The sequence below is a fragment of the Aulostomus chinensis genome, chromosome 6 (genome assembly GCF_037954235.1).
Source record: "Aulostomus chinensis isolate RoL2024-O1b breed Wild chromosome 6, RoL_Achi_v1.0, whole genome shotgun sequence".
NCBI classification, from domain to species: domain Eukaryota; kingdom Metazoa; phylum Chordata; class Actinopteri; order Syngnathiformes; family Aulostomidae; genus Aulostomus; species Aulostomus chinensis.
The window spans coordinates 13,842,501-13,869,203 of NC_141325.1; the positions used below are offsets into that span (position 1 = coordinate 13,842,501).

The 26,703-nt window shown below is 40.5% G+C and overlaps 1 protein-coding gene across 2 annotated transcripts in view; it reads left to right on the top strand.

Annotated features, from left to right (window-relative positions):
* Window positions 1–2,397: 2,397 nt before the first annotated feature.
* tmem8b (transmembrane protein 8B) overlaps window positions 2,398–26,703 on the top strand; it is a 40,359-nt gene continuing 16,053 nt past the window's right edge. For both annotated transcript variants that reach the window (XM_086205384.1, XM_086205385.1), the window contains exons 1-8: window positions 2,398–2,568; window positions 8,444–8,633; window positions 9,080–9,287; window positions 15,813–15,946; window positions 16,628–16,896; window positions 19,825–20,207; window positions 25,665–25,761; window positions 26,372–26,495. In XM_086205384.1, the coding sequence (XP_086061510.1) occupies window positions 2,484–2,568; window positions 8,444–8,633; window positions 9,080–9,287; window positions 15,813–15,946; window positions 16,628–16,896; window positions 19,825–20,207; window positions 25,665–25,761; window positions 26,372–26,495 (1,490 nt within the window). In that variant the 5' untranslated portion in view covers window positions 2,398–2,483. The remainder of the gene's footprint in view (window positions 2,569–8,443; window positions 8,634–9,079; window positions 9,288–15,812; window positions 15,947–16,627; window positions 16,897–19,824; window positions 20,208–25,664; window positions 25,762–26,371; window positions 26,496–26,703) is intronic.

A 26,703-nucleotide genomic window follows, 5' to 3' on the forward strand; every position in this document is an offset into this window, starting at 1 on the left:
CCACCATGATTTAGCGCCAGTTTTTAAAGCTGGTTCATTTGCTTTTCCTTCATCCTTTACCTCCTCGTGTCACGAGACACTGATCCGTGTGTTTATAAAATTTCAGTTTTATGCAAATAAGTGTTTGACAGTAGCGTGTGAACATTTATTATAGGGGAACAAAGATGATGTATGTCGTGAAAGCTGCTCTAACGTGTACTGTTTGTCATGTCATCCTCGAATTTGACTAAACTCAATACGCTGGTTGGCTTCCAGGTTGTCTTTCAGAATAGTTGTCCTGAGGTCTAGCCAGAATATCTGCCAAGCTTTTACCTCTAGTGTTGGGCATTTTGGCTTTGAGGTTGTACAACACTTCACAATTAAGTGGTGCCAGCCTTTTCCTAAGAGACGTTAATTGAATGGTTCCTGGAGGACGTGTTGATACTCTCATTTACAATATACAGTCGTTTTGTCCAGACTTGAATGGCTTCAGCCCACTGGGAGGAACTAGAAGAGACTAAAAACAATCAAAATGGTTGAGGGGAGGGGAGGGATGGGGGGCATAAGACTTCCACAGAAATCAATTGTGTGTTTGTGTTATAGTTCCGTATCAAGTGTCCAAGCATTGTGGGAATAAAGTGTTTTTCAATCGGTAAACAGACACAACAGGCTTGGCTTTAGCTGCTGATCTGCAGCTACTCTCGCTGGGTTGCTATGTGTGGGCCGTGGTATCCAGGGGATCCGGAAGTCTGGACAAAAAATGTTGGTTGTCTACAATGTGCCTGTTGCTTAACTGATGTACACCATCTTATTTAAGGGATTATTATTGGAATGGGCTTTGACAAAGAGGTGGAAATAACAGAGGTGTAGTAATCAACACAAGGGTTCCTTTCAAAATAAACCCTTTTTTTTTTGTAGGTGAAGCGTGTTGACTGTTTTAAGAACGGTAAAATCAATCAAGCGTCTCTCTTTTCTTCATATCTTCTTGAAAGTGTTCATTATTAAACGCGACTGGACTTAGTCATCACTGTTGGCAAACAAGCTAACGTCTCAAACAGGGTCCTGTTTTCTGTAACCGCCTGACCTCTGACCCTCTCTTGGAGGAAGAGAATAAAAAAGAGGATTTCTCCTTCTTAAATCAATATCCAGATATTCCCGTTACTCAGGATGAGACATGTGTAATGTGGCTTTTTTTTTCTCTTTTCCTACTGCATTCTTGATTTCTCTTCACAGATTTAGTTCATTGATATTCACTTTTTTTTAAAAGGCTTTTGTGCCAGCTTGAAAGCCAAGTCAGAGACAAACTGTAACAACATGAAAATTCAGCCTTTGTGTCACTGCTAAGCTCCTAGAAATGTGTTCATAGTCTCAAAATTCAGCTTAATGATTCATTTATGTCCTGAATCTGAGCCTCATTCACTTCCTGACAGATCTACTTGGACAGATATGAGTCATGTTGAAGTCTCCCCCGCAGTCTAAAAATAATCATGACTGAGATTTTGAGTCTATTGTCCACTTACCAGTGGGGACATTGATAGATACGCATGTGAAAAACATCATTTTCTTCATTTTGTTTTCTTGAATAGTGAAATCAATCCGGCACGCATGGTGCTTTTTTTTTTTTTTCTCTCTCTCTCAACCAAAGTACAGGCCAAGTCTGGTTCACATACATGGTTGCTGGATCAAACCTATATTAAATGTAACTGACCTCTCTCTGAGACAAGCTAATGAATATAAGAGATATAAAGAAATGCACAGTATTATATATATATATATATATATATTTTTTTTTTTTTTTTTTTTTTTTTTTGCTGATATCTGACAAGTCTATACTTTATATCTGATTTGGTCGATATTTACTAATTTCGATGTTATCTGTTTAAGAAAACTCTTATATGATTTTCACATTTTGTCCATACTGAAAAAACAATGTGAACAAGTTTTTTTTTTTTTTTTTGCCAAAAACATGTAAGAGCCCATATCACGTTTTCTTTATCAGACTTAAAGCAGGATTTTGAAAAAAAATCGGTAGTTATCACGGTGCGTCTCCAGAGAATGACAGTCGCCGGTTTGAAAGCCTTTCTTAAATGCGATAATTCCTAAACTCTCTCCCCAGTTTGGCGCAGTCTTACACCCTAACTTTCTGTCCCGAGTGTGCGGGGCAGCTTGCGGGTGCAGCTGATGCCTGTCTCCTCACTTAGTCGCGTGCGTGTGCGTGCGCTGGTGGTGGTGGTGGCCCCGCACGCCGATGTGACGAGCCTTGTGCTGCAATCTACGTGTGTTACTGTCCCGGACTGACAGCGGCGGCGGTCCAATCAGATGAGTCGACATATTGAGGTTGTCAAATCAAAGGCGGACAGGGGGCGCCGTCCCGCCGTCGTCTGAATTACGTCATGCACAAACAGCTGGTCGCTGGCAAAAAATCTAATGGAAAATGTAAACCAGCACAGCGAGCGAGAGCTGCACCCGGGCTGTAGCCCATCACCGAGACTTTGCTTTTAACGATGTGGCAACTGGAGGGTCAGGGCTCAGGATGTAGCCCCCCGAGGCTTCTCTTACTTGTTTACACATATTTCTGCGCTCTCGGAGGTGAGTGGTTCTATCCATCCATCCATCCATCCAGCGTTGCCTCGTTTCGCGGGGAGCTGTTCCTTTTGTCGGGGTGCTGAAATCCTCCCAGCATCCCGTCTGTGGTTCGCTCTGCTCTGCTTTAACACATCCTCCGTCAGCTGCTGCTGCTTTTTTTCCTTCTTCTCTGTCTCGCTTTAACAAACCAGTTATTTCTATTGAAGTGGCTGCTGTCAGCAGCGAGGCGCACGGGAAGGTGGCTGCTAATTCTGACATGCAACACATTGACAGATGCTCCTATAGGTCGCAGGCTGCTACAGGGAGGGTTGGATGTGGCCACTCGGAAACACCTTTCACGCTTTCATTGCTTTGCCTCTATTCGTTTGACTTTCTTGTCTTTTATCCATGGAGGAAAAATAAGTTAAAACGGTCGCAAATGTGACAATACCCGTCAGTCAACGGGAGTTCATTTTATATCTTGTTTTAAATTTACCCTAAATGCTCAAATTTGACATAGCTAAACCGGTTTGGTTTGGATAATGCGGCATTATTAAGTTACATCTGATCTTTCTGTATATTTAATTACTTTAAATATATATAAGAAAAGAGTCATCTTGTAATTGAGGAGTGGTTTTTTTCTCCTCCACTACGATAAAAGCGTTAAACAAAAGCTCAGCTGTGAGACAACAATGAATCCATACCTACAGCGCACACAGTGTACTGGCTGTGATCACTGGAGACTTTAAAGATCCGTCTGAGGACGTTGCAGTCCCTCCACAGACTTGTTGCTGTTTTGCTCCATCAGTTCTGGTTTATCTGTTGACTTATTTGGATTTTTTATTTATGTATTTCTTTTTATTAGCCTCCTTTTCCTGGTTGTGGTTAATATTTTTTAATCAAGTGATATTTGCTGATTAGTTATTGCTATATAACGCTCTCTCTCTCTCTCTCTCTCTTTATATATATATATATATATATATATATATATATATATATATATATATATAAAGTGGATGAGACAAGACTTTCTTTTATGATTGTATTTTCGTCCATCTTGAAATCATTGTATAGATATGGTATAGATTGATCCCTGATGTTCAGCTGTGTGCAGTGTGTGTGTGAGGGTCGGTGGCATGAGTGAGGCTTTGAAGGAAAGCTCCATTTATCTTTATAACTGCATCGGTGTTTATTGTTCCTGTTGGTGGGTGTAAGAGTGATGAGGCAGAGGATTGTGTTTGACCAGGGATAAGAATGGATTTAAGCCGCAATATTCTTTTAATCTTTGTTTTTACACATAGCTCTTCTTCTTCTTCTTCTTCTTCTTCTTCTTGTATCTTCAAGAATTTAATATTTCACATTATCATATCTTAATGAAAATGAACTTCTATCCAGGTGAGCAATCGGGGATAAATCTGCTGTGCAGCGAGTAAGACAGGTGCATCCAGATTTACACTCAAACTGAAACCATCTCTGTCCAGATGAGCTTTTAGCGCTGCCCTTCAGTGTTGCTGTTTAAAAGCACTCTCATCGCCAACAAACAATTCTAATGGCAAAGAATCCACACTCATGACTGACTTCTGAAATCAATACATTGCTTCTTAAATGCTCTCCTTTCTTTTCAATGTCCAATCATTGTTTTTAATCCTCGTCCTCCACATTTTTAGATATTCAAGCCTTTCCCCAACATTCAAACGTTGTTGTTTTTTTCGTGGCCAGTGTTCATAAACTCTTTCGTGTTATTGTCATTGTTATTACTATGATTTTTTTTTTTTTGTATTTTCAAGACCCTACCTTCAGGAACGGTATCAGTGAATCACACTATGGCTCACAATGCTACCACTTACACATGATGCTATCATGATACACGATTCTGATATAGGCAAGTAATCTGAAGAAGAAAAATACTCCCCGCAAAAAATACGAAAAGTAGGAATTATTTATTTATTTACAGCATTTATGACGAATGAAATGAAACAATATAAAAGGGCAGAATCTTACTGACTCACCAGCGGATCGATAAGAGGAAGTATCACAATATATCGCGGTATCGATAAATTGTACAACCCCCGATCCCAAATGTGTTACTCCTACACTAAAGCCTGCATTATTTATGGGGCTTCCCTCGAATGCTGAATTCACTTGTTTTCTATGCCAATTAAATTAAATGACCTTAAAGATGCAGTGATTAGGTTTTGATTCTTGCAAATGTTGCTGATGGTGAAACTCGATAGCTGATCAAATGACACCCCTTCATTCCCTTCCATGCTTCTGGTGCTCCATGTTGATCGGCTGGGATCGTCAGTGGCTGCGGTAGTCATTCATACGCTGTGCATCGTAGTAAGAACACATAAGGAATGAGCTTTCAGCGTTGAAAAGGATTTGAAACTCCAGCTGAAAAATATTCAAATATCATATGCTTTCTTAGTTCCTGTTATATTTCTGTGCTGGACTTTTTTTTTTTCTGTTTAGATTGTAAAAGTTCCTCCCCCTTGTGAGTTTGCTTCCTGTTTAATTCTCCCGCTCTTTTTAATCTGCTCTGCCCTAATGTGTCTCAGGCGTGTCTTGTTATGAATTATCTCTCTGTGTATTTATGGTCTTGTGCCCCTCCTCTGTCAGCTCGCCTGTTCATTTGCCCCGTCACCTTGTTTCCTCGCCTCCAGTTGCCCTCCTGCTTTATTGGATTTTGGGTTGTTCTTGGACATATTTAGTTTGGTTCTGACATCCTTTGTTTGGATTTGCATGTTAACTTTAAAACAATTGAGACATGTTAGCATCAAATTCATAAACTGTGCCTGCCTACGTTAGATTCTGCTTTTGGGTTGTTTGTACTTGTTTTTTATGAACGCAAACATAAAGTACGCATTGTTGCTGTAATCATTTTGACTGTTGATTTTGAAATATAGGCTACAATAATCTTTAAAAAGAAAGTTTAAACTGATGTACTTTAAATGTCACACAGAAGTTTATTTTACAGAAACAGTCTTTGACACAAGCAGCATTCCGCAGCAGTCTCTAGCAGGTCCAGCAAACCTTCCATGGTGTGTGTCTGGTTGTGACAAATCAGGGAAGGACATGTCAGCAAGTGAACTTGGCTGCCTCGGTCATCATTTCCAAAATTATCAGCCAACCCAAACAGCAACATTTGACATGAGCATGTCTTACAAATCCTCTGTTTTCAGAGACAGCACAGACATACAAGTGGGGTGACATGAGAGCAGGCAGGGAGCCGATTGGTGGGGGGGGGGGGGGACTGGGAGGGCTGATGCAGGTGAGGTGTGGGGGACGATGAAGAGCAGGATTATGTCTCATTATTATGCCTCTAATAGAGTACAACAGTGGTTGGGAGGTGCTCACTGAAGAGCTTAGAACAGCCTGTAATCACTCTGCTGCCTTTATCTTAAATGAAATGTCTTCATTTAACTGGCAAAAAAAAAAAAAAAAAAAAAAATTTTGCCTTGTCGTGTTGCTGCTGGATTACTGATGCGTTTCCTGTTTTGAGAGTATCATTGTAACATGTGAAACGTGACTAAACAATGTGTGATTCTAGCAGTGCCAAAATGATGATTTTCTTGTAACTGGGCTTGAATGAAGCTAATAATATAGCCATGAGCAAAGCAAAGACTTTCTCCAGATTCAAATAACTTTAAGGATTTTACACATTGTCTTTATAGTATCTGGAAACAGTACAGAACACTCTGTCTCCCTCTAATCAGACCAGCAGGACAGTAATAGGCTTACTGAGGACTCCAGTAGTAATGATGATTGTTATGAGTTCTACATCTCTTCCTCTGTAGGTACTCACAACTCTACCTCTACCCGTTATGACTTCAACATTTGCAATAATCATAGCTAATACTCATAGGTGATGGTTATTTACTACGAACGGTTACTAATGCTTAGCTAACGGCTAGTTAATGGTTAACTAATGTGTCTGGTAATCATTTACTGATAAATTTTTATTAGCCACAGCAAAAATGGAAAAAACTGGCGGCGGTTCGGTCGGCATTAGGGTGAATAAGGGAGACACGTTCTCCATTTAAGCAAAAGGATACCTTGATGATGGTAACTTACACCTTACCAATGCCGTTGACCGTTACTAATGCTTAGTTAATTGTTAACTCATGTGTCTTGTAATTATTTACTGATTTACCTTCATGGATTACAGCAAAGTTTAAAAAACTTGAGCAGGGTGGGGTTAGGGTGAGTAAAGGATTACGTGTTCCTCCTTTACAATAAATTGGCCACAAAGAGTTTTAATAAATGGTTAATTATGCTTCAGTTATGCTTATTCAACAGCAATAATGACAAACGAAGCATTTATTAACTGTTATTCATGTACCCTTATTGTAAAGTGTTACCTCTTAGCTTCCACATAACGTGAAATTTCAACATTGCAACGTTGGAGTCATCCTGATTTGCATTTTATCTAAAATTTAATCAAGTAGATGTAAAATTGATGTCAGTTGCCAGTGGGTAACGTTGGTTTTGTTCATCATTCTTACCGTTTGTCCCTACAGGCGCACCTGCAACATCCCTTTATTTTCTTCCTTTTGTTGCCAAATAATTGTCCTTCTCTCATTCATGTGGTGGACAAATCTATATCAAGATTAGTACCTCTGGGTCCAACACACAAGGTGCAGAAAAATAACAGCACCTGTCCCATTTTAAATGACATATATCTGAAGTGTGTCCTCTTCTCAATGACGTACATCTGAGAGACTCTTGGTTTGAAATCTCCATAGTAGGAAAAACAGCTTTCAGTTCCCTCTGTGACACGAGACCAGTTTCCCCTCAGCCTTGGCTATAGGTATCCATGCAATGAAAAGGCAGAGATGTAAAGAAGACTTGCATATAACACAGACAGCGGACCAGAGGAAGGCTGGGATGAGAGTATAATAAAGGCTGGGGGCTTTGCATAGGATCAGGCTTTAGCTCTTGACAGCAAGATTGCTTCATTCTTCTGAGTTTTAGTATTCAAGGTTACTTCCATGGATGAGAGCCAGTGCGAGCTTTGAGGAGCAGAGCTATTTTTCCCCTTTTTACTATCACGCGCATTAGAACACACTGTCGAGGGTCAGCTGGTTTTCTTTTGTCCGTGTCATCATCAAGGCAAAACGGAGAAGCAAACAAGCAGAAGCAAACCACAGTTTCACAATTTTTAAGGAAAGCGGGCTCCTGCTGTTTTAGAGGCTTTTCATTGAAACATTATTGTGCTTAAAAAAAAAAAAAAGACAACTATTTTCAGACAAATTTTGGAAGCGAGATATAATCCTTGCAAAAATAAACCCACAGGTTGGCTCAAAGGGCAGAAATCCACTCTGAATAAACACAAAGCTTACTTTTCTGGCTTCCACGTTGAGCTCATACCCACTAACTTCTGTCTTACCTATATTTCTAGAGGTATAGAACATGAATGTATAGACATAAGCTCCTGCACTGCTTCAATTGAATGACTCAAACATTATTTCTGCCAGATTTTTCCCACCCACTGTGTGTGTGTTCAATGCCAACCAGGCTCATGTAGGTAATATGGCAGATTACACCTGTCACTTGTTCTGCTGCTTTTATATGCAGAGCCTTGGGTGGATGTAATCCAAGGATTTGACATTAAGCAGGACGCGAGTGAGCCTGCATACATACATCTCCCTCAGCTGCTTGGAATTGAGTTAGAGTCTGTGATCACATATTTAGACGATCTAGCTCAATCCAAACACTTTGCTGGTTCAAGGAGATGCTTGTCATTGTGCACTTAAGACTGCTTATGCTTCTCGTCTGTTTACAAGAATGGTAATGCTGACAAAAAGGAAAATGTTTGTACCTTTCAGTTTTATTTTCTTTTGGTCCTTAAATATGTCGTCGCAAATATTAAGGCACTTTCCGCTTCTTTTTCTCACAGATTGCCTTTTTGTGACTGAATACTTCACCCGTACGCCTCGTAAGCTTAATGCTTTCAACTCCTTCGGCAGTGTGGAACTGTTCCACTTCAATGTGCCTGATGACACCATGATGGCCGTATGGAACCTCATTACCTTCAAGGAGCAAGGGGGCACGTTTGGAGACAGCTGCCCGAACCGCAATGTGACTGTGTAAGACAGAGATTTTGTCATCACATAGAAGCTGAAATCTGCCCTCTTTTCTGTAGTACCTCATGGGAAAAGGTACAACTGGCTAAATCTCAGAAGCAGCAGCTTCAAAATACAGAAGAACTGTTAAAGCTTTAGCTGTATTTAGCTGTTGAGTCTCTCCATTCTATTTTTATCATTTTGGCAAGCTGTGTTTGTCATGGGAGCTTGTATCTCAGGTGACTCTTTGGAGCCTCTGTGATGTCGTGATTGACGTGCACATTGTTATCGCGTGCCGACATGTCAGGCTGGATGTGATTACTAATGTTCATTTTTTTAGATGGGAATAGCCATCTTACCTCTGCTATCTGTCCTCATGGATGGGTTTTATATTTGCTGATACCTTTGTTGTTTATGGAAAAGACTATTAAGCCTAACAAGAATTGATTTGTGGGCTTTGTGATTAATAGGTACTTCAGGTCTGGGGCTCCCCCGGTAATAAACCCCCTGTACACTCGTTTCCCTCGGGATACAGTCATCCCAGGGTCCTTTGCTGTGACTCTGACCTGGACTCTTCCAAATCGTACGACGGGAGCGTTCAATGTGACCAGCCCGCTCCCTGGAGACTGGTTCCTGGCAGCACATTTACCCAAGGATGAAGGCAAGATCTCAGTCAAGGTGAGACTGAACATTTATCGCGACATTGTACATTTATCTCACACTTGGACCAAACTAATCTTACACCTAGCTTACATAGACCTGCAAAATCACAAAATCTCTTCCATATGTACTTTTGCCTCATTTAGCTTGCCTACAGTTCTATAACATATTGAAATCCCCATCCATCCATCCATCCATCCATCCATTTTCTTCCGCTTATTCCTGTTAAGGGTCGCGGGGGGGCTGGAGCCTATCCCAGCGGCTACGGGCGAGAGGAGGGGTTCACCCTGGACGGGTCACCAGTCCATCATAGGGCCAACACATAGAGACAGACAACCATTCACACTCACAGTCACACCTACAGTCAATTTAGAGTATCAATCAACCTCGTCCCCTCTTGATGTCTTTGGACTGTGGGAGGAAGCTGGAGTACCAGAGAGAACCCACGCAGGAACAGGGAGAACATGCAGACTCCAGGCCAGGACTTGAACCTGGAACCTTCTTGCTGTGAGGTGACAGTGCTAACCATTGCACCACTGTGCCACCTTGATACCCCATAACAGATATTAATTGTTATGAATGCAATCTGTAACCTATGAAATTTGCCAATAATGATTGTTATCCATACCAAGAAATGGAATAATTTTATTGTCTAGTTTCTTTCCTTTGACTTTATTAAATAGTCTATCAGTAGCAGGATCTTTAATCGTATGAGTTTGTGCGCATTTATCCACATGGCCGAACAGGTGTAACCTTATTAATTACATATAAATTCCACCTGACTGTCACACGCAGAGTCACACTTTATAAGCAACAGCCAAAACATATATTTAAGTTCCAGTCCCAGGGTTGAGTCCCTTAAATGTTCAGAAAAGTCCCATCTGCTTTGAAAGGTAAAGACAATAGTTTTTATTACAGAGTTGTTTCTGTTATAGACAGAATTGTCAGTTTAGAAAATCATGAAAGAACCCAGATGGCAGATTTGTGCTGATTATTATTCTATATTTACTAGGATACTATTGTGCTGCTGCATTTGTTGTATATTTTCTGTATTTTGCGTAAGTCTTAGATGCTTAACAGGGTTTCTGGTGTTGCCATAGTACTTCACAGTCTTCCCACACATGGCGTGTTGTTGCTGTTGTAACAACAGAAATAGTTCCACGTTTACAGTCGGCCGTCATCAGTGTCATCACTATTCTCAATGGCTCATGCATTTACAGTATTCAGTCAGCAGAAAGAGAAGTAGATGTTAATGATAGCACAGTGAGCATCATCTATAGTCCTTTCAATATTTGTGGAGATAAGACCACTCTGGACCAAAATGGTGGGCTGACCAATAGAATGATGTGCCACTGATGGATTTAAGTCAAGATAAGATGAAAATGAAGAGCTCGGTTTACTGCTCTGTGGTTATCATTCACTAATGGAGGAGTGGCAAAAAACAGGGTTATGTGCGAGTGTTATGTAAGTGTGCATCTAAGATATTTTCTGTATGATTACTGACTCCTCTTCTGCTGATGAGAAAAAAAAAATCAGATGAAGAGATGTAAGTAGTCAGTGAGATTAGTATTCCAGCTTGGACTGCAGAGCCTAAAGAGGCAGAACAGTGTGAGAGAGTTTTTCTGCATCTCATCGTGTTCCCGTGTTTGGCTACAGAAAGTGATTTCCATTTCAGGCAATTTATTTGTCATTGGCATTGTATTTAGTTGTGCTTGCTTTGTAGTCTCAACTGGCTGGCAAAAATGCACCTACAATACACAAAGTTCAAAAATATAATCAAAAATGGCCTCAAACAAAGCAATAGGTTTGCTTTAGGGACTCTGGGAATAGTTGACCCTATATGGCTAAAATGTGACCAGTTTCCAATGACACACTGAAGGGATAGAAAACAGACTTTTTTTTTTTCCTCCAAATTTTGCTTTCTGAAGCAATTTTCTTGCAACTGTGAGGTGATTTGTTCCATTCTGAAAAAAAAAAAAACTTGGGAGCAATGCAAGTGGACAGGGAGCTTGCACATAGCTACGCTTCCATCTATCCTTTCATCCATTTTCTGCCACTTATCTGGAACCAGGCTACAGTGGCAGCGGGTAACCCAGACGTCCTTCTCACAGGGGTTCCCAGACTTGATCATATATACAATGCCTCCAACATGTTCTGGGTCTGCATGGGGATTCCTTCCAGTCAGACAGTCCCGTAATAACTCCAAAGGGAGGTGCTCAGCAGACCTCTTGATCATATGCCAGACATCCAAATCTGACTCCTCTTGACATGAAGGAACAGGGATTCTTCTCCCAGCTCCCTCTGGACGTCCTGAGATCCTCATCTTATCACTAAGTCGAAGCCCAGCCATCCTGTTGAAGAAACTCATTTCAGACACTTGTAACCAAAGTCTCAGTCACAAACCAAAGGTCGTGACCACAGTTGAGAATTGGAACATTTAATCTTCTAGTAAATTCAAAGCTTTGTCTTCTGGCTTTGCTAATTCTTTTTCATAACAAATTTTTTGCAGCGGTCCCATTCCTGTCTAACTCACGCTCCAGCTTACTGTCTCAAGACCAGAGACTCCTTCTCTTTTGGGAGCAACTCATTCTCAACTTGGGTGGAGCAAACCACAAATAATCTCTGACTTGGATGTGCTGACTCTCATCCCGACTACTCGGCTGCAAACAGCCACGAGGTCCTCTGGAGTCATGAAAACCACATCATTTGCAAAAAATAGAACTCCTTGAGCCAAAAACTGGACTCTCTTCTCTGCCTGGATGAGTCTGGAGATCCAATATTACAAATAGAACCAGAGACTAGGGACTGCAAACAGTCACGAGGAAAACGTTGGCCCCGGAGCCCCATACTCCTACACCTCCAACTGGACACCCCATGGGACACATGTAGACTGGATGAACGTACTCCCACAACTGCTGCAGAAGCCCTGGGAGAGCTGGTGTTCTCACCATTCCACAGCAAGGAAAGAATTCACTTTGTTCCTCCTGAATCTGCTATCAGTACTGCTGTCTCAGTCAAATACTGAGCTCTGCAAACAAAAGCAGCAGTGATCAACAGTCTTAACTAAAACAGGGAAATATGTTCATGTAATTCCTTCCTGAAAGTTGAATAACATGAATCTATTTATATATAACAGGACTGAAGAAGGGAGACTTTATATGTGAGCATATCACATCTCATGTACAGATGAAATACAACTGCCTCTAAGCTGAGTAACTCCATTAATTTAGTCCTCTTGCTATCAACTTATCATCCAAGAGCATCATATCTTGAAGTCATGACACATCATACAGAGCTTGGCGCTAAATGAGGGAAGTGATAAAAGATGAATGTTTGCTCATCCGTCCAGCCATTTTTGTTCCCCTCGACTTTTGATGCCATGACTTCACTGATCAAAGCCCAGAGCAAACAGTCAGGTTTGAATCAGTAGCGTTAGATCGCTGACTGAGCTGTGTGAGACCGCTCTAAAAGTATAAATTGCTGTAAAAATATTCTGGAGGGGTAGCTGATTTATTCAGTTGTTGCAATGATTTGTTGTTCATTCCAATCGCATGTGAATTAAGGTCAACGTGAAAGAACCCCTCAGTCATATAACCCCATACGGTTCACCGGCACCATAATTTACAACCTCCAAACTGACCATTAAAGTAAATCAACACCTCTCTCAAATCACTTCAGAGACGATTATAATCCACACGAAGGGAGGATTTTCCTCAGAGCATTAGTTTGATCTAGTTCTATAGCATAGTATATCTATAGCAATATAATATATTGCCAAAAGTGTTCGCATATGGACTTAAGTGATATCCTATTCTTAATCCATAGGGTTCAATATGACGTTGGTTTACCCTTTACAGCTATAATGGCTTCAACTCTTCTGCGAAGGCTTTCCACAAGTTTTAGGAGTGTGTTTATCGGAATGTTTGACCATTCCTCCAGAAGCGCATTTGTGAGGTCGCGCACTGATGTTGGACGACAAGGCCAGGCTCTCAGTCTCTGCTCTAATTCATTTAGGAGTGTGTTTATCGGAATGTTTGACCATTTCTCCAGAAGCGCATTTGTGAGGTTGCACACTGATGTTGGACGACAACGCCAGGCTATCAGTCTCCGCTCTAATTCAGCTCAAAGGTGTTCTATCAGGTTGAGGTCAGGACTCTGTGCAGACCAGTCAAGTTCATTCACACCAAACTCTCTCATCCAAGATTTCATGGACCTTGCTTTGTGCACTGGTGCACTGTCATGTTGGAACAGAAAGGGGCCATCCCCCCAAACTGCTCCCACAAAGTTGGGAGCATGGAATTGTCCAAAATTTCTTGGTATGCTGAAGCATTCACAGCTCCTTTCACTGGAACTAAGGAGCCAAGCCCAGCTCCTGAAAAACAACCCCACACCATAATCCCCCCTCAACCATACTTTACACTTGGCACAATGGCACACCGTTCTCCTGGCAATGGCCAAACCCATCAGATCACCAGCTGGTGAACTGCAATTCGTCACTGGAGAAAACTCGTCTCCACTGCTCCAGAGTCCAGTGGTGGCGTGCTTTACGTCACTGCATCCGACGCTTTGCATTGCACTTGGTGATGTATGGATTGGGTGCAGCTGCTCGGCCATGGAAACCCATTCCATGAAGCTCTCTGAGCACTGTTGAGCTAATCCAAAGGCCAAATGAAGTATGGAAGTCTGTAGCGACTGACTCTGCAGAAAGTTGGCAACCTCTGTGCAGTACACGCCTAAGCATCCGCTGACCCTGCTCCGTCATTTTACTTGGCCTACTACCTTGTGGACTACTACTAATTTGCTAAGTTTCTGTCATTCAGATGCTTCCACTTTGTTATAATACCACTAACAATTGACTGTGGAATATTAAGGAGCAAGGAAATTTCACGACTGGACTTGTTGCACAGGTGGCATAGGTGGCATATTATAGTACCACGCTGGAATTCACTGAGCTGCTGAGAGCAACCCATTGTTTCACAAATGTTTGTAGAAATAGTCTGCATGCCTTGGTGGTTGATTTTATACACCTGTGGCCATGGAATTGATTCGAACACCTGATTTCAATTATTTGGATGGGTTAGTGAATACTTCAGGCGATATAGCAGCTTCACAAACCAATATATTACAGCACTGGTGCTATATATTCACTGTAGTGTTAGATTTCATACAGTATGTTTCTACACATGCGACACCTATATGCTTTAAGTGATCAAGAGGGATACAATCACCCCTGACCTGATGTACACATGAACTGTACTCAAAACCAACTTTGGGAGTGGATCTGAGGTACACCTTTACGTGCCTGTGTACTTATAGTGTTCACACTAAACAAAGGAATTGGACTGTTTTTTGGGCTGCACGGTGGTGCAGTGGTCAGCACTGTGGCCTCACAGCAAGAAGGTTACGGGTTTGAGTCCCAGCACGGGCACCGGATCTTCCTGTGTGGAGTCTCCATGTTCTCCCTGTACCTGTGTGGGTTCTCTCTGGTACTCCAGCTTCCTCCCACAGTCCAAAGACATCAAGAGGGGACGAGGCTGATTGATACTCTAAATTGACTGTAGGTGTGACTGTGAGTGTGAATGGTTGTCTGTCTCTATGTGTTGGCCCTGTGATGGACTGGTGACCTATCCAGGGTGAACCCCACCTCTTGCCTGAAGGCTGCTGGGATAGGCTCCAGCCCCCTGCGACCCTTAACAGGAATAAGTGGTAGAAAATGGATGGATGGATGGACTTTTTTTTTTTGCACAGTTGTCTTAATACGACTGCCTGACTGAAGGAGTATAATAATGCAATTATACTGTTTTTTAATGACTTTTCGTCTTCTTTGGCCTAGATTAAACATTACAAGCTTCATTGTCATCTTGCTAAGGCTGAACATTTTGAGGTATATAGGTTCATTTATTCATCTTTTTTGTATAAAAAGTATATGAAATGAAATTTAGCATTTTAAACTATATGCCTTCACTCTAAAAACATTGGCCTTCAAACCTCATATCAATTCATCTTTGATTAAAAGACAACTTGCTATACAAGACACATGTGCAGGGCCAACTGACAGGCTGTAATAAATCAAAGGGTCACCCTTACACCCCCTGCACTAATGACATGCTGCAGTAATTGAGGCTGGGGCAGGAGGGGTGAGTGATCATTTGACAGGAACGAAGGATTTAATTTGGCATTCCCACCTGTCCCTTTGAATCAGGTGCGAAAATGCCCAGTTACTTTTTAAAACCGCAGATGATTTTTAGAAATGACGCACAGCATCCTGGCTGAAAGTCATTCTTTCTGCTCAGCTCGTCTCAGAGTAATGTGCATCAAGCATTAATGGATCAGCAGCAACATGAGTGAAATAGTGGGTGCATGTCTCGCTGTGTGGCAGGCAGGGAGGACAGAGTGATATTAATCCCAGAAGCTGACATGCTTTATGCACACAGTCCATTAGGAATGTTGAGCCAACCTGAATGAGATCTAATCTCCTCCTCACAGCTTTAAAGAAATATCAGTGATTTAACCATTAGAATACCTCTTGCTGCTGTGTTGTAGGGTCTGTCAGAAGAATGCCAGTATCTGTTCCAACCTCAGCTCATTGTCCAGAGGTTGATTGGGATATCGGTACTCTATCCTGGATACTTCATTGACCAAATGATCCCGGTGCACAACAGATCTGCTCTCTATAAGTAAGTCCTTTGACTTCCATCTCTGCAAAATATCATTTCTTAGAAAGGAAACTGCTAAATAACAGAGTTAACATACAGTAATTGTGCACTATCTAGGACAGAAACAATGTTTTTGTCTGCCATTTCTGGAGTCTTCACTCTTGGATTATACTGTATTTTCATTTAAAACTATGTAATTTTCATGTGTTCTTGTGCCACTTTAGTTACCACCCACTCCCTTAAAAGTCAGCTCTATCTTCTGAGCAGAGCAATATAAATTGTTTATGACTTTTTGAATTGCCTAAAGGTAGAAGAGTCAATATTCAGTGAATGCTGGAAAACAGTTTGAAATGGTGATTTTGAAATGTCACGTATTTGCATCTAAAATCCTGCCATGCATCATTTTGAATTTATTGTACATTCATTGTGAAGTTGCTACAAAGGTGTGGACATGTGCAAAAAGAGTATTATATATAATAGGAAATGATGATTTATAATGGCTAATGGTCTTGGGGACATTATTTGAGTTTTTTTTAAAAATAATTTTAGAAGCATTTCAAAATAAATTTAAATATATTTTTCATTCCATACAATGCTTTGTCTTGCATACCTTTTACCTCTAACTAAAAATGCGTGTGTGTGTGTGTGTGTGTGTGTGTGTGCGCTTTGTGCGCGCGTGTGTGTGCATCTGGGCCCTTTCAGAGTGTTCATCCCCAATTATATATCGAAGGTGAAAGTCCAGCTGGTGAACTGCAGCACTAAGAACAAGAGTAGCGACAGTTGTCCCGTGGTACTGAAGATAAGAGCTCGGGCGCCGCCAGTGCATAACTCAAGTGCCCTCGACTGCAGGGAGTGGAACCCTTGTGAATTAGACACCCTTGTGCCTGCCTGGGAACAATGGTACTACATCCTGGTGGAGAGATATCTCAGTAACTCTGACGTCTACTTCCGCATCGGGGTGCAGGTTACAGGTGAGTGTAATTCACAGGTGACTGATTCAGTCTGCAAGTTCACCTCATTCTTTTTCTTTCTGCCAGTAGTGTGGAAAGTATTTAGTGCCTCTGAAGGTTTTAATTTGAGTGTTGAAAACGCTCCAAATTTAATAAGGAGTAATGATTATTTCAGAAACGAATGAAAAACAAGTCAAACAAAAGCCAAATGCTTCTGATTAGACATTTATTATTCACTATTCGTTCCAATCAGCTGGAACAGGTATTTAAAAATGCAAAACATAGTGTAGCAGTGTTACATGCAAAGTGATCATATGAATCATAACACCTGCAACTGCCTCAAACATGTTAGCTAAACTGCAAAATCACAAAATGAGCCAGCATCAGTTAGCGGTCATACCAGGCTAAATCTTTAACCAGTGACTGCATGCAATTATGAAAAAATGAACTTGATTGCTCATGAGTCAAACAATGAATGTGAATTGCTTCAAGATGCCATAATCCATCAGGACATGGAATGAACAAGACCTGAGGCAACATTTGTATGCTTCTCACATTAAGGTTAATGTCATTTTAGGTTCTGGTGGTTAATTTTTTCCAACACAGCAGGGTAAAATCAAATAATTTTACACGGAAACAGAAGGTCTAAGATGGTGCTGTTGTCGTTTTATATTTCTATCCGCTACAGAGGCTGGGAAATATTAGTGGTTGTTGACAGTTCTATCAAATTTTGCAGAAAAACCTCAGGTTTTTGGAGGTTGTTTACAAAACTGCGGGAGGTCGATAGACATTTTTAGGGTCTGAATTGTTTAATATAAAAAAAAACGACTATTTCTCTGGTTGGCAGATAAAACGGTTAAAGAAAAAATTGGGTTTTGTAGCTGTAAAAGTGATAAAACTTATTTTCTCAGATGCAGAAATGATAACATTGGTTTATAGAGACTCTATTATTGTACTGACACAGTTTGATCTTATACTGTTGCCATGCCCAAAAGGCTAACTGTTAATAGATGAGTGATGATAACGTGCTGAAAAAGACAGTTTCAATTTTAGAAAAACAAAAGTTATCTACATTAGGGTATTTTGTTAATTGCTAAAATGATCAAACATTAATGTAGTTTTACAAATCTTAATTCTTATTTATTTTAGAATTTAGCTCAGTAATTAAGTGTACTATTGCTTTTTGCCTTAAGTTGCAAGATTTAGTTCAATGTCACAGCTTTGAGCTACAGAATGCTGGTTAAAAGTGTTTTGCCAATTAAATGAATTATTTTATAGAGCTTATTTATTGGGTTTCCTTTTTTCTCTTATCATTTCCAAATAAATTCAGACTGTTTGTTGACACATTCTGCTTCCAGCAGTCCTCTTTTTTTTTTCCTGCTGCTTTTGATGTTTAATTTTAAGGTAACACTTGGTTGGTTTTCTATAAACCGCAGAATTCAAGTCCAAAAAAAAAGAGAGCCAAAAAGAAGCAGTGAAAAAAATGTACAAAAACATCCGACCCTACATAGTAAATTAATACTGCGCCCTTCATTTTGCTTTAGAGTGCTCCAAAAATTGTGATTCGGCCCTTGTATCCAAGCAAAAATTTCGAATTGTGTTTTGAAGCATGGCCAAGATACTCGTACTTCTCACATGTGGGGCAAAAATCGAATTTCAGACATGTGTTCTGAGGACAAAGAGGAGCCAAATACAGGCTGTTGAAGAGGAGTGGAGCCCAAACAGGGCTGATTCATATGGGATCGCTAAGAGGCCATTGATACCACGCTTAAGTGCTACATGCTGTTTTGGGGCTGTCGAGAGCCGAGGTATTCTTTATGCTCTCTCCGCAGGGATGGCACACAAATCTGTGGGAAGTCCGCTCCCGAGTAGTGATCCCCTACCTCTGTTCGACACTGTACAGCGCACCTTGTCACCATGGCAACACAGAGACTAATTATTCACACTCTGTCTTTTTCCCTGCCTGCCGGGCTGATCTTACTTGACCTTTTGTGGATTTAAATTGAAGAACTCCTCAGGATCAGGGAAAAGATCATCTGGAGCCATCACTTTCTTCTGCTTTCTTGCTGTTATTGTTGCTATGTGCTCTCTCATAAATATGTGCCCTTAATTGAAGATGGGGAGTAGTGAAACTAGGCTGCACTTTATTATTTATTATAGTTGTTTATGCAATATTTTCACTGCAGGTGTCTTGCCCTCAAAAGATGTTTGGGCATTGAAGAGAGTCTATGGGATATAAAATCAAAATGAAGGCAATTTTTTGGATTAGGAGTGTTATCAAAGCATATGTTTACGCTGCCCCTCCTTTGCCGCCCACATACTTAAATAAGTGCTGTACATTTGATTCTTTACTGCGTTACAGAGATTTTTCTCGTTTATATCAAAGTCATGATTGCCTAGAGCCTGCAGTATTTGGTATTTTTAGGAATGCTTCGGCTGCATGAACGGACATCAAAATACTTCAAACCCTTTCAGAGACAACACTATGGAAACTAGGCTGAGCTGGGAAAAGCCTTTGAAATCCTTTCCCCATGGGAACTGGTGGTATTTGATGGTACTTTGCCAGTTGCCATCAATGACCATTTTGCATTGAGTCGCTTTGTGTTTAGTGAAAGCATATTGTTTGCAATTACTGTGAATCTTTGTCTCGTTAAAAAAAAGTATACCAAATAGGACCTTGCTGTTTACATTATGGAAGCCAGCTGAAGGGGATCATTTGCAAGAAAATTCTTGTGCTTAGCATGCATAATAGGGCGAGTTAAAAAAAATCCTGACTTGGTTTATGCTTTTTTGCAAGAGATTTGCTACGGATTGGCTGCTTGATTTCATGATAGGGATTATTATATTATATAAGATGTTACAAGGTGCATTTTGAATATGTTCTGCATCAAATAAAGCTGGTGAATATTTTCATTCTATTTTCTCTATGAATGTGTTATCTTTTTATAGATTGTTCCAAGTCCAATTTGTCAAAGGAACCATCACAACCCAGCTCCTCAATGAACATGCCACAGTCTTTTGGAACAGCGATGGGTTTCTCTTTGTCTGACACCCTCTCAGTGGCGGCCCTACCAAGCCTGTCGCAGAATGCCACTCACCTGCACTCCTCAGAGGACAGCATCATTTACCTCGCTCCTACTGCTGACACCAACAAGTGCTGGCCAATCCGCCCAACTCTGCGCAATGAGCTGGACACCTTCTCTGTGCACTTCTACGTCTTCTTTGGTCCAAACATATCCATTCCACCGGACAGGGCTGCTGTTTTTGCCATCAACCTAATGCCAGTGTTAGACAGCGGGGGAGTTCTCAACATGGAGCTCAAGCTCAACATGGTGAGTTCATCTCCTGACACAATTTCCTGTATGACTGTAAACGCTCTTCAAAAAACAATAACTTGAAAACGGGCCACCATGAGAAAAAATGTGTAGTTATAATAAACCCTTACTTATAAGTTTTAGTACTTTTGATTCTAAAACAAGAACACACACAAGAGGTAATGTTATTGTCGATTTGTCCGTTTATTTCTTTGCTAATATGATTTCTTACTTTTGGAGGCGATCTGGATCAAATTGTGGATTCCGGACCCTGAAGAAAGTTTTTCAATTAGAGAAGAATATGAGATTTTCTCTCTTTTTTTGGATTAAATTTGTCGTGGCCATTGTAATATAATTAGAGAGATACAGTAAGTACCAAACATCTGGAGATGGTATTGATCATGTTCTGGATCGGGGATCTGGCACAATTCCAGCATTTCTGGCAGTTGGGTAGAACATTTATGAACGTATTTGGATGACACCTCGTACATCCTTTGTATCCATGTAGCCGCTTTGGTGGAGCTCTCTGAATGCTTTCCAGTTTCCATCCTGATCCGTTCACAAACAATGTGCTGAAACACTACAGTACATTTAGCTTCTGTTATGTCAAAAACAGAATCCGCCGTTTCCTGTGTCAAAACAGCAATTACACCTTCAAGAAATTCCTCAGATTACTTGCATGCGACTTTATGGGATTGTCCATGAAAAAAGTATTGCTTTTCTAACGTCTGGCACACAACAAAGACAAAAGTGTATAATTTTTATTTTTTTTTGAAGGTTCAAATCATGTTTTACCTTGACTGAAAAAAGTTATGAAACCAAGCCTTTCATTGATTTTTTTTTTTTAATTGAATCACTGGGCAGTCCTTGTCAAATCTGCACTGGTGCTTCTATCATGATTATGTATTTTTAACAGGACACCTGCTTCACGTTTCACCTGATTAAATATTTCAAGCGATCAAACTGTAATTAGAAAGTAAATATGCAATGGAGTTAGAGCAGGGAAAAATCCCCGTCAAGCAGCAGTGAATAAAGAGTGTGAGGTGGAACAAGCCTGTTAAATTTTGTGGTAAATCTTGTGTGGTCCCCTTGCTGTGACCAGATTAGATGTCTGACATGCTGTGTTTATCTAATTGAGACTGAATTAAATGCAGAAATTAACTAAGAAGGATTATATATCTGTCTTTAAATTGTCCTTCAGCTATTTATGGCTTTAGTGATGCACCTGCAGTGGCTCTGGAGGTCTATAGGGAGTCATAAACTGGAAAGCTACAAGCTGGCAGATGGACATTTTAACATTTTCCTTCTTAAAGAAAGCAGTCAGCCAATGTTGAAATATCAAGAGGATAACACAATGCAAACAGAAAGCTTTGATTGTTTAGTTCAAAGGCGTGGCTTGACATTTTTGGAAATACGCTTTTTTCTGTGTTTTCTTGGAAGTTAGATTGATATCAGTTTAATCTCTTTACATTCAGCAGAATCTTTGTTCAAGGACGTTTTAGTTCTTTGCACAAAGATGGGAAACAAGATGAAATGGCTAGATTTCACCAAAAGGAATACTTCAGCCTGCAGGAGATGGAATTGCCCAGTTATCAATTGTTAAAATTTGCAATATTCAGAACGATATAAGAACCTCCCATCTGTGTTTGTGCTGACATAGAATATTTGTGATCTTGGAAACAGTGGTGTGATATACCAGAGTGTGCGGGATTGTTTTGTCAACTGCTTTTCCTCATTTAGCCAACAAACTAGCAATCTGGCTACCAATACACTCGTGAATCACCTGGGACTTGCGTGCAAAGCAGGTGTCACACTTCGAGTTCAGGCTGCAGGCAGCAAACTGCAGTGCAAATGGCGGTGGGCACACTGGTTCAACTGCTGTTCAGTAAAGGAAAAAAAAGAAAAAAAACTTCAGTGCATAATCGAACTGAAGTAACCACGTGCTAATGAGAGCAACAGGTGCTGCATGCGTGCCGTGTTTTCTGCTATTGAAATGTCTCCAGATATGCCAGGCTGAACACATCTTTCATCTCTACTGAACACACACAGATGAAATTGATAATCAATCTGCTCGTCCAACCTCCTGCAAGAAAGCAAACAGCCATTGTTCTTTCTTTTTTTTTTCAGAGGAAATGTGATTAATTGAGTGAATAATTAATTGGATGGTTTATTGATTGATTGCTCGGAGTGACACGGGAGCTGGGGGGGGGGGGGTGTTAGCGATTACTGTCACCTCACAGAATGATGGGCTGAAATGTAAATGCTGACCCTGGTCCTGCCTTTGAGGAGTCAGTCCAGTCAGGACGGAGTGGAACCCCTCCCACCCACAATCTCATACCCCAGAAGTGTCATAAGTGGATATTGCTGGCTGAATTTGTGGATTCTGTCACGGAGAAAGTGTGCTGTGATGAAACCTGGTTTGCTGTGATTGTTGTATGAGCCATGAGATGCATTCTTCAGAGAGGCTGTCATGCTATATTATTCTATGGACAGACTTCTCCCCCCTAAGCAATGATCTGTCACTTGCTAGTCATAGGCGCAGAATCCAGTCAGGCGCTGCCAGTAGGGAACGCAGGCAGATTTGCAGAGACAATAGCTGAAACGGCTTGTCTGTCTTGCATCACTCCCTGTGAAAGAATGTGTAAAGGATGCACATATTTTCACTGATAACTCAACTTGGATCTATTTAATTGCCTTGGATCAGTTTTCTCGAGGTAGGGAAACAGAGAAGTAAATTGCTACTGATGTAATGAGTGTCTTGTTAGCGTTTATACATTGTTTATCTCGGTAATACGTCATCCTGTGAGAAGGCGTGAATAAAAAGGAGGTTTCATTTAGCAAAAAATGATTACGTGAATCAATGCAAGACAGACAGCAGTGAATTCCTTCGAGGAGGTAAAAATGTAGAGCAAATGTTTTGTGTCACTGAGCAACACTAGCATAAAAGAATCCTGTGTTATTTTTTTATTCCCTATGTCTCACTTGAATCAAAAAATACAGGCGAGTTTTATGTTATGGAGCCAAATTAAAACTTGTTGTGAAGTTTATTTTAATTAGTTTGGGCACTGAGATGTGCAGTGTGATTCTCTGCATGCGGCCAACTTCATCCATGTTGTTATTTCTCTTGGCATTGTGTCCTTTCTGGCCCATGTTATCAGCGAAACTCTTGGGTAATTCAGCAAATCAAAATGCCACGAGTGTAGAACAGAAATAAACTGGCATTCAACGAACGAAAACAAAACAAAAACATGTTTCTGTAGGGTTTTTTTTTTTTACTATCATAGTTGAAGCATCTGTTCTGTCGTAGTGAAGCTTTTGAAGAGACATTAACTCTGTCGTTCGTCCATGTTTGTCTTGTCAGAAGGTAATGTTGATTGAATTAAAGCTCCGCCATTCACTGTCATATCTAACAGCTGCATAATATTCTGGGCATGTATATTACTATATCAAATGTGATTAATGTGGAAACGCCCACAACAATATTACAAAGGTCTTTACAAATATCCGCAATAGCTACAAATTGTAATTAATGACGATTTCCTGACATGGATTTAAAATTAATTACAAAAACCAAGCACAAGCACAAGCACAACAAGAAACACGACTCTTCAGCCTGCATGAAGGGAGATTATACGAGATGGAACTGGAGGATTCAATCGGGTCGCAAAAGTTATCACGATCTTTTCGTGAAACAGACAAGCCGGAGGGAAGAGGTGTATCAGTACATCAATGGAGCAGTTAAGATTAGATCAGATTCAGTTCGTGATACGATGCGGTGTTTTTAATTTGATGTATTTCTCATTGAAGGAGAATGTCGACGGGTGCATGTGCCCTTTGAAATTGTAGAATAATATGAGGTGTAGCAGCGCAATCACACTGAACAATACGCTGAGGCTGATGACTGACTTGCATCATAATTTAATAATTGGGTACATTGTATTCTCAGTGATTGAAAAACAGTGAACTAGAGGACAGTCGCAGAGCTTATACTTCTGCCAAGGCAAACGTAGCCAAAATGTAAAAAAAAAAGAAGAAAAAAAAAAAAGGTTATTATTTGCAATGTTTAACAGGCTGATATTCTGAAACCACTAGGCGGCGCTGTGTTTATGACATCAATTCAGCCTCTAGACATCTTCAGGCTCAACAAATGCGACAAGTTTGGAAAAGATCTGACGATGAAGTCTAGTCACAACACTTTTGTGCTAAGTGGCAAAATATCAAATTGGGACTTCTTACCATCGTAAAACCATTTCACAAAAACTCACAGCCTTCACAGAAGCCAGTGAGGTCCCAAAGTTCTTCATAATACAACAAAAAGCAATGTCATAATCCTGCCGAGAGACAACAGCAGTAGAAAAATAACAAATATTCTATTAATGGCATATTCTATTACAGAATAATTGGTTGCCGGAAATATTTTTTAGTAGTTTTCTGATGTACTGTACATGCAATTTGGTTTACACCCCAGCAGTCAGGGAGCCCGGTAGTGCAGCACTGTGAGTCTTGGACGATTATAACAAGATAACTATACTATAATTGCTGCAGCTGTTTAAAAGCTTCATGCGAACTTCTGCTTTCTGAGCATGGTAGCTATATGTAAAATAAACAAAAATGTAAAAAAAAAAAAAAAAAAAATTAAAATTGTTTTGGCTGGTTGTGGCTGGGGCTGGGGGTGGGGGGGCCCTCTATGTAGAAATGCCAGTGGGTGTGATTGAGTCTCACTACCAAGAGACTACAGGCCAGATGGTGAGTTTAGGAAGCCTCAAATCTCAGCACCTGGCAAACTGTCTGTTGAGTCATTGCATTAATCAGCAACTTTGCCAAGCCCCTGCATGTACATTATTGCTATTTTGTGCTAGTGGGTGATTTATTCAAGAAATAATTGCCCAGACTCACTTAACCCACCAAGCACAAGCGCATTTCCTTCTGGACACAAAGCCCGTGCATGTGTTGCACTTTTGTCAGTTATCAACTTTTGTCTGACAAAAATAAAAAAATACCAAAAACGGAACTTTTACTGTTGTCAAGCAACAGTTTCAGGTTCACCGGCACGATGAATAAATTAGGGAATTTTGAAAAGAATGTTTTAAGTGCACACTCATGCTTTCTGAACACATCCAGTATTTCTCGCCTCTGTTGTTCTTTTACAGATAAAACTAATTGAACTGCAGTGGTCTCCTTTCACCTCTCAGCAGAACGAGCCAATTTCTTTAAGCATATGCAGTTCCCAACGCTCTAATAATTCCCCAGTATTTATTTATTTATTTTTATGCATGAGCATGTTAATGCGTTATTGATGCTTTAAGGAGATAAACTAACGTCTACATTTAGGTGCTTCTGGCAGAGCACTTTCACTTGATGTATTAGTTTTAGAGTAAAGTTTACCCTGCGGTTGCTGAGAGGAATTAAGACCTGAGGTAATGATGAGCGGTGGTTAGCGGCTTGAGTGACCTTTATTTGTGTTTGGTCTTTCAGTCTACGCTGAAAGGAGCTAATGTAACAGTGTTCGGCTGCCTGAATCATGGGATGCCTCTTTTTCTGCGGGGAAACGCGTCGCTGAAATGTGAATCAGGTATGTAAAAACATGTGTTTTCTTTTACAGACACTAACATTTCATTGTTCTATGGGAATTTTACAACTTATCCGAGTTGTTTGGTGTCAGACACCTGTAATGGCGATTATGCAAGTGTCTGTTATGATTTATTTTTTAACATGCTATTTCCAGTTAGTTCTGAGCTCTCTGACGAACTGGCAATTACAATTTTAGAGTGACAAAGAGGCATTGATGAATATGAAAATAGTGGGACAAAACTAGCCAAATGTCAGCAATGTGATGATATTTTAAGTAAATCCCAGCCATAAACATGTCCAGCATCAAGGCTGCAGTTTGGAGGGGTGACTGTATTTCTATGCCTTCTTTCTCTGTTTGTCTTTGATGATATTAAACAAAGACTTTAACCTGACCGAGGTCACACAGCAATTTGATGCAATCATATCACGTCGGTACAGCAGAATAATCAGATGATATATAGCTCATGTCTTCAAATCACACTAGGAAGGCAAAAACGGTGTTGGAACATCTTTATTAATGAATAATTTGCCTTTAAACAGCTTTCTCCGTTTACTCAAACTTCCCTCAACAGATAGTCTTTCACCGCTAGTGCTGTTTTCTTCTCTTGCAGAATCTGTGGCGGGGTTTTTCCTTTCTGTGAATGCCTCCTCTAACATCACCAAGCTGAGGATTCCTTATCCACAAACAGGAACCTGGTACCTCAGCCTGCGCTCTCTGTGTGGCACTCAACACGGGTGAGCCATTAGAGCAATACTATGCTATCCCTGTATTTCTTTTAAGGAATACTTCACCAAAAAGGTATATTTTGGCTTGTAAGTACTCAAAAATAGGTGTTAGGGGTTCATAAAGATTATTTTTCCCCCACTGTGTTTTTTCTTTGGGAATCCAGAATCTGAAGGAGCCAGCCATGCATGTTTAGCTTGAGGCTAATCCTGACCCTGT